Source organism: Raphanus sativus, chromosome 4 (genome assembly GCF_000801105.2).
Source record: "Raphanus sativus cultivar WK10039 chromosome 4, ASM80110v3, whole genome shotgun sequence".
NCBI lineage: Eukaryota > Viridiplantae > Streptophyta > Magnoliopsida > Brassicales > Brassicaceae > Raphanus > Raphanus sativus.
Window position 1 is genome coordinate 41,006,522 of NC_079514.1, and position 8,589 is coordinate 41,015,110.

The 8,589-nt window shown below is 34.9% G+C and overlaps 1 protein-coding gene and 1 non-coding gene across 2 annotated transcripts; one reads left to right on the top strand and one right to left on the bottom strand.

Moving 5' to 3' along the window:
• Window positions 1-2,522: 2,522 nt before the first annotated feature.
• On the top strand, window positions 2,523-4,042 carry LOC108852979 (uncharacterized). The gene is made up of 6 exons (XM_018626446.2): window positions 2,523-2,815; window positions 2,894-2,963; window positions 3,095-3,249; window positions 3,487-3,547; window positions 3,663-3,714; window positions 3,812-4,042. Exons 1-5 carry the CDS (start codon window positions 2,672-2,674, stop codon window positions 3,677-3,679), a joined length of 447 nt encoding a protein of 148 aa, XP_018481948.1. The 5' UTR covers window positions 2,523-2,671; the 3' UTR covers window positions 3,680-3,714; window positions 3,812-4,042.
• Window positions 4,043-4,320: 278 nt separating this feature from the next.
• TRNAD-GUC (transfer RNA aspartic acid (anticodon GUC)) lies at window positions 4,321-4,392 on the bottom strand. Its single transcript has one exon. It is a non-coding gene; the product is annotated as a tRNA-Asp (tRNA).
• Window positions 4,393-8,589: the final 4,197 nt, after the last annotated feature.

Below are 8,589 nucleotides of genomic sequence, written 5' to 3' on the forward strand. Positions count from 1 at the left end.
CTCAGTCTTTGGTCATGTGAGGTAACAGACGAACGTGAGGTAACTGACATTGACCAAGAAGTCTCCACTGGTCTTTGTATGATCGTGTGTGAAGTGTAACAAGAAATGCCCACTCTTGGGAAGAAGTAAAAAAAAATATTATTAATGCAAATAGGAAAAAAAAAAAAGGAAAGCTGCATAACCCATGCAACATATCTGAATACACTGTTTTCAAATGTTTGAATTCGAACTGATCCTCTAGTCTGGTATACGTGTAAGATTCTTTTTATAGATAAGAAAAAGGAGCAAGTGCTTCTTGCTAAGCTTTAGGGAAACACAAGGAACACTAAAAAAAAATTCATCTCTTTTTTGTTTTATACCGTTTAGAAATTGCTATCTATTAATTTTGTGTTCTCTTAATTCTGTATATCCCAGAATACACATTCATTGGTTCCTTGAGATATCTTATCCCTTATGTTTGATAAATCTTAGATTAACCCTCAAGGCAAAACACATACTAAGTTTCGGAATTTCGCAGTCTTTAGATAACATTTTACAATGAAAATAAAATTAAAATCAAGGTCTTAGTGGAACTCAATCTATATTTTCAACCACCAAGACAATAATGATGGGTGGTCAAAGCTATGACTAGTTATTAAAATTTCATTATGCTGATAGTTTCTTTAAGGTTCGATCCTACATCGACTTATCACATCCACGAAATTAAAGTATTCAAATTATAGTGGAATAGCGAAAGAAAAGTACACATGCAACCAAGAAAACTAAACTAACAAATTGGGAAACAAATCTATGAATTTTGGAAGAGATTTTGTATCATACAACAAATTACATGAAGTTGAGATATTAGCATTTGAAATAAAATAATAAAGGTTTTTCTTGCAAATTAATTGGTGAGAATATGAACTCACTATAAAGTATGCAAATGCATTAACATACCCAAGTGAGAATACTACTTATAACTGCAATTACTACGAGGAATCGTAAATCCAAAAGAGATTAATGTTCAATGGATCTAAACATCTTAGCCATTTTTATTTTGCAATGTCAACTAAACATAAGAGATCCAAACGGTATACTTGTCCAAGATTGGGGAGCAGAGAGAATTTGCAGCTAATTAACAGCTTCTTAAACCCTCAAGCTATGGCTCTCCTCAACTCATAAAGGATCCAATACTCTTTTCAAAAGGCTGCCGCCCTCTCTCTCATCTCTAATGTCTATCTCTATCTCTATCTCTAAGTCTTTTTGACATTCTGATGTCAATGGTGTCCATTAGTTGAGAAAGTTACAAATGGATGATCATGATGAATGATGATGGTGAACATGCATGTCATGAGTTCCTCAAGTCCCATGAAGGACACGTATCAACACACTTTTCCCCATTCAATCTTTCTTTTACATATTTCTTTTTTGCAGTCGAATTATTCCTTGCGTGAGAGGAGTCTATACCATTAGTTCTTACTTTGTTTTAATTTGCATTATTGTACTGATAACTCCAAGTGGTTGTTAGATACAGTTACAACCGGTCGTCGTGTGCTGTATCTTTGCAGATAATGCTTCAACACGCATAGTCAAACAAATAACTGATTCAAAAGAATATTAGGACAAATACCCATCACACGTATTGACATTATGTTCTACCGGTTAGGTTCTGTTTGATAGATTCACAGCGTTTATTCATTGTATGGCCTTATTATTCTTTTTATCTCCGTGAAATGCTATATATGACTTTGTAACATTTACTTTGCATTTTGTACCCATTACCAAAATGGATGCTAAGTTGCTAACATAAAATTCCTCATTTATCATTATTTTATACCAAAATGCATGTTATTAGGTTTTAGTTTGGAATGTGATATGGCCATCACACTGATATAAACCATTTGATTACATGTACGAACCAAATCTGCATGGCCCCTATGCTTTTGAAGCGATGGTTTGATTGGTTCATACGTAAAATGTTTGTGTTCGTGTTTGTGAGATGTAACTGAGTCTCATAAATCAATGGTTAACTGGGTTCCTACTTCTAATGTTCAGCTAAATATATACATTATAGTTTTCTTTTTTAATCAAAACTCATTTTAAGAATTATTGCGGCAAACTAAAAATATAAAAATGTATTATGTTTGCAATTTGCAAACAAAAATGTTAACATAGAAACGTAAAGATCCGCACAAATGCAAATGGGAAGATGAATCATAAGTAGACCAAAGGCCTTGATTTCTTTAGAACATCCAAGAGACATGTATACACAATTAACACAGAATTGCACATCTTTTTGTCGACTGGGGACTAATCGATAGTAGATACGTATAAGCTAATTAACGCACTTTTTAAAAGACTTAGTTGGTTAATTAGTGGGTCGATATTACTCATAGTGGTTCCGAATGGATGGGGTAATTAGAAAATTAAATAGCATCGCAATTACCTTAAAAAGGAATAATATAAAATTCTGAAAATGGTTTCTATACTATATCGTCGAAGTGACCAAGTGTTTAGTACTGTCTATAAATAAGCATATAAGAGAGTGCGTAATAACATACCACCGAACACAATCAACTTTTCTTGTTTCTTTCCCTTCTCTTTGAACACATTTCCCTTAGCTACTACATAAAGGACTAACCTTTTAACATATAACAACAAGTACACCACATAAAGTTGAAAAGAGCGGTCCATGGACAAGAAAAAGTCAGTATCAGGTTCCTCCTCATCCTCGTCTTCTTCATCTTTCGATCATCTTTTTGGTCCAAGAGTCTCTTCCTCGTCTTCTTCATCAACAACAGGGTTGTTTCAATCCATTTTCCCACCACCCTCAATGGTATTAATCAATATCATCATCATTCTAAAAGTATAAATTGTATTCTTATATATATTTTTTATTTGTTCTCAATTCAAGGGGACGCAAGCGGACTTGGCAAACCGAAATGGAGCGGCTATATATCAACCTCCAGGTTTGGGGGTTCCAAGTGAGTCTATTCACTATTGCTGACTCTAATTAAGTGTTTTGGAAGTGTCGGTCCTCATAAAATTGTTTTATCGAGAACTTATACCTAACTATTAACAATGTTTAAAGTGAAAAATTCGAATGGGATTACAGATGAAAGAGGAGAAAGGAGAAAAAATAAGGAGAGAAAGCATTACCAAAATGAAGAAACACAACCACCATGCAACTTGAGTTCATCCATTTATTATGGAGGCCAGGACAACTATTCCTCTTCAACACTACCACAATCAACAACCAATCCAGATGTTGTGAGTGCTTCTGTAATTACCAAAATTATTGTGCTGCATATTGATGAAAACAATAGTACTCGAACTATTTATTACACACGACCATATAAAAACTTTGTAAATGTAGACAAAATTGGATATTAGCTTATCAACTCGTATGAGGGAAGTGTTATTAGTGTATCAGTTCATTCGGATATACATCATTCTATATGTGTACTTTGTATTTAACTCTAAGCTCGCTCATTCTGAATTGTCCAGTATAAGAAAGATGGAGACGAAGGCGATTCTGCAAGTGCTTCGAGAGGAAATTGGTGGGAAGGTAAGATAAAAAAACATTTTGTAAAAGAGCAGCTTCATTTTTCTCTCATTGATATGTATTACATATCTTCTCATGTTCTATATGAAACTCACCTATACATAATCAAACTATGCAGGATCGCTTTATTACTAGTTATCAATCAGAGCCGAGATGCAATATAAGCAAAGGTACCAAGACGACTGATATTTTTTGCCTGAAATTTATATTGACACAATCAATGTCCTCATATCAATTTTTTCCGTTTGTGATATGTTTTTGATACAGATTACGTGATCATTTTGCAAGGAACCTTAATCAAGTGAAGTAAGATGAAAGTTGACGTTCTGAACTATACCTAAAAAAAAATATATATATATATATATAAACATAAACTAAAACAGTGATGTAAAAGTATATATAGATGGCTTAAAAGAAAGTGAGAAGAAATAATTCTCATATATTATCTAACGTGTATTATAGAATTAACGTTTATATAATACTGGGAGTAGACTCGTTCTTGTTGATTCTTTATGTTTCGACAAAGGCAACAAGCTAGACAAAGTCTCTTTACAGCGAAATTAACGTCTATCAAAAAGTCTTTGTATTTAGTTTGATATGAACTCCAATATATATCACCATCCATGCTGCTTCGCATGGAATTGTATTATTTCATAGTCACCAATGTCGTAAGAAGGACAAGCTAAACACACACCCCAACAGTTTACATTTTGGGCCTGTAATGCAAAAAAGGTGAAAAAATCATAAAAGGCAGAACAGCAATAATGTAAAAAATGCGCCGTTGCCGGGGATCGAACCCGGGTCACCCGCGTGACAGGCGGGAATACTTACCACTATACTACAACGACTTTGTTGACCTGTATTGTACACCATTATATATATACAAACTAATTCTCCCACTGTGGTTTGTAGTTGATAACAAAAAAAGTAAAAAAAGAATTAGTCAGATTTGTTTTCAAGCATATTACAACAAGAAAAGTTGAAAACTCGATGTTTTGCTCGGGTTTCAATTGATTATTTATTGTTGCAAACCATTTCAAATTCGTCTGACTTACATGGAAAAGAGAATGTTTTTGTGTTCGCTTTTATTATGCAAAAATAAAAAAATCTGGTACAAACATCAAACTGCAAAGAATATTAAACAATCTAAAAGCTTCACAATATTGTAAACACACAAAATAGTTTAATTGTGATTGAAATTTGAAAAGATGATCAATTTAACAGATTATCTGTCACCTTTAATAAGTCTTGAATTATGTTAACTGGTACGAATCAGAGTCTCGAGGATTTGGTAAAACGCATATTTTACTGTATGATGCATACAGCCTGTATCTTACGATGGGCCGAATCCACTTGACTCACTTACTCGTAACTGATTTGGACATTAGATCTGCCAAATATGCAAATACAAAAAGAAAGCTATTATTTAAGGAAACAAATACTCTTTCGAAGATTAATGTTTCCGAGGTTTTGACCATTGACGGTTCAAACTAGCTAGTGCTATTGCGCTGTTCCTATTGCTCAATACAACAAATACTACATTCTATGTCGCACGTGCTGCGCTCGTGCGAAACAGTGTGTACACCACAAATGCTATGTGATAAAACAGTTGGCGTCTCACGTGCTATAGCATTGCAAAACCGAGTAAACGAGAAAGAATCATTCCTTTCGCATGTGGCCAGATAATTTTTGGGCCATTCCCTTTGCTTTGAGAGTTTCTAAACTCAAGAATCTAGGTTTTATCTTTTGTTTTTCTTGTTCCTTCGTTGATTGTCTTTTGATAACCACGATTAAGAGATTAGCCCCTTTAAAAATTGTAAACGTTCACTTAAAAATAAGGATTTGTCAAAGTTTATATAATTTCTTTAGAGCTGGACATGTTGGTAATACACGTCGAGTTGAGTCGACTATCGCTCATCTCGTAGAGATCATTTACTCTCTTTTTAAGAAGTTTGATACTTTGAAGTATTATAAGAATAGTTAAAGTTGCTTTTAGTTTCGTCGGTCGTCATTAGATCTAGTGGAAACCGGATCGTAGAATTTGCGATCATGCCAAAGGAGATTGCTGATATCATATTTTCTTGTACTAATCTTTTTCTATAGTTAATTCTCGAAGACGCAATCTATTGAAATTATATTTGGACAATTTCGTAAAAAAAAAATCATTTTAAAAAGCAATGTGAAAGAGGTAGTTAACTTAAAGCTTCACGAAGTCCAAATGCGGGTGAACGTTGGAACAGCTAAATCCACGTCTACGATGACAAGGCTTATGATTACAAATATTCTCTTCCTATGCATGCAATTTCTGAATACAATATTACTAATGTATTTGTCTCCCTCCTAAGCTCGTTCAAAATCTAACTTGCTGGCTATACTAATCTTAACCTAAAATCTATTTTGAAACTTAATAGAAAGTTGATCCCGATTTTCTTACTAAAGTTATTCGATAAATGTATGTAATAGAGGCAATAGTAATCTCTCCATAGATTGTATTACTATTACTTGGTACATAATTATGAAAGAAAGAGACTTCGACATTCGAGTTGAACGGATGGTATCTTTGTCACTATTTATCCTAATAGGCTTTCGGCGGGAAATTCGAAATGATAAGTTTGACATGACATTTGTAGATTTTCTTTGTTTTTGTTACTTTGGTTTGGTTCTTCTCTATTATCACCCAATTCAAATTTTGGTACAAGGTAAGTTGCCCCCAACCATTCATCTGCTCTTATTCTTTTTTTATTAACACATCTGCTCTTATTCTTTATATAGTTTTTTTCTACAAAGAATTACTTGTATTTTCTAATAATGGTCTGTGGAATGAAGGCAGAGAGAAAGACAGCTTCTGTAAAGCATTTGCTGGCAGACACAACCCACCTCCAGTTGCCTCTCCTTACGCGCTCTTCCTCTTGTGTGTAACCCAATTCCCTTAAGCTCTGCTCATTGTCCATAATTTTTTTTTCATTGCCCATAATTTAGTGAAGACCAATCTGATTAATCTAGTCGTGAATTACGGAATAAAAATGGTATCCACCTCACTTTCTCTTGTTCTTATTACAATATCAGCAGCTTTCTCAAATGGCCTTTAAACATTAATACATATAAACGCATTAACTAAATCTATAATATTATTATAGGTGGTGTTCTTAGTTTCTGATAGGGGTATAATAACGTGAATCAGACATTTGAGAGCAGAGTCCGGAGACGAGAGATGCAACTAGGGGCACACAATATTTGGCATAGCATGTAGTTTTATTAAACTATAGAGCTTTTAGAGTTTCTTTCGTTTAAAATTTTAATTAAAAGTGATGTTTATGTTTTCTTGCTTCTGTACATATTCCAAAGAGAAGAGAAAAAGAAGAAGGAAGATCTGTTCCCGCTCTTTTGACTTAACGGTGCTGTCCTTTTCGGCAGGTAAAAGCTGGACCCCACCACCAATTCACTTCTGTCTTTTTCTTTTTTTATTATGTCTCCCTAAAATATCTAGGCGGGATAATTATTTTTTTTCCAGTACAGTTTTATAAACGTCAGACGGAGAAGGAGAGGGACGGATGACTGATTAAAAGCTGAAAATACCACGTCAGCTGTATTCAAATTTCCTGAGTGGTCACGGGATATCTATGAGCCTAATTTTTTTAATAAAAACCTACAAAATAGAGGTCCTTCAGTGGTTACCAGAAAAAACCGAACAGTCGCCGTGTTAAACAGTTTAACCCTTGGGACTTAATCATGTAAGTTAGTTGCAATTAGCGCAAATTAAATAACGTGTGTCAGCAGTAAATGTAAATTATAGTAAAGGGAGGGTAGCCTGCAAATGATGAGAAAGGATTTGCATGAGGAAAAGAGAGGAAGGCGTAATTATGAAGTCTACTATGCTTTTTTATTAGCCCACACAATATATTATTTCTATATAAAATAGATACTATAAAAACTGGCATTTATTTGAACCTCCTTTTCTCTCTATTCCTTATCGTCTCCCTTCCCTTCTCTCTTTTCTTCTGAGTCAACTCGTTCGACCGGCCCGTGGTGGCTTGTTTAGCACCGGCACCGGTCCCAAACCCTCATTTTCTTCAAGTTTTGTCTACTGTAGCTCGGTGTGCGATTTAGGGTTTATTTTGTGAGGAGATGTGCTTCTTCCAAATCGACATATGCTCTCAGATCTGTGTAGATTTATTAGATAAAAGCTCCGGATCTTATGATCAACGGTGTGGCCTAGCTAAAAAACCTTTTGTTTAAGAATCTATGTCTAGATCTGTGTAGTTTTGTTGATTTTGCATATCTTTCTTGCTTTCGGTTTCGTCTTCTGCTTGACAGGTTTCAGCTGTATTATTAGAGTTTGCTATGAATTTCGTCTAATCCATCCTTTTGCCGTTCATGGCCTGTGTGTTTTGTTTATGGATTGGTGGACTTGGCTCCTAGTTGTTTGATCAGATCTCGTGGAGATTTGTTTTATTTGTGGCTCCATACCTAGGCGTTCAACAGTCACGTTCGACTGAGCAGTTCCGGAAGGTGGTGATAGAATCGAATGAGGTTCTTCCTTGCCGGTTTATGGAGTTCTTGTTACTTGGTTCTTGAGGAGTGTCCTCGTTGTTCTAGGAGAAAGTGGTTTTGCGGTGGTTTGGCCGAGGGCATTCCCGTTAAACAGTTTCATAGGTTCTCTTGATGCTTGCCATACCTGTTCGGCGGAGAGTGTTACTGATAGCTGGAAACCTAGTTGCTTAGCTTAAATTTGTAGTTTGTACTCGCCCTTTATTGCTGTTTTCGTTTGGGCATCTGCTTCCCCTGCGTGGGTTCTTGTTTCCGAGGATATTTCTTTATCCATCGGCTTAGCTAACCACGAATTAATCATGTGTTCGTTGGTCTTGTATCAGTTCTTGAATATCTATAAAATTAATCTTCGACGGGAAAAAAAAAAAACTGGCATTTATTTAGTGGGTAATTTTTTTTGAACTAAATGTTTTTAAAAAGATTAGAAGACCCTATGAAGCTGTAAATGACAACTTAACTGGGATTCAGTGGGTTCCACCTGTATTTCTCATGCATGC

What these genes read in the sequence shown, in the direction of transcription:
- LOC108852979 (XM_018626446.2), top strand. Translation starts at nt 2,672, where the DNA reads ATGGACAAGAAAAAGTCAGTATCAGGTTCCTCCTCATCCTCGTCTTCT. An exon ending in TTTTCCCACCACCCTCAATG is followed by an intron (nt 2,816 to 2,893) that starts GTATTAATCAAT and finishes TCTCAATTCAAG; the next exon opens with GGGACGCAAGCGGACTTGGC. An exon ending in TCCAGGTTTGGGGGTTCCAA is followed by an intron (nt 2,964 to 3,094) that starts GTGAGTCTATTC and finishes ATGGGATTACAG; the next exon opens with ATGAAAGAGGAGAAAGGAGA.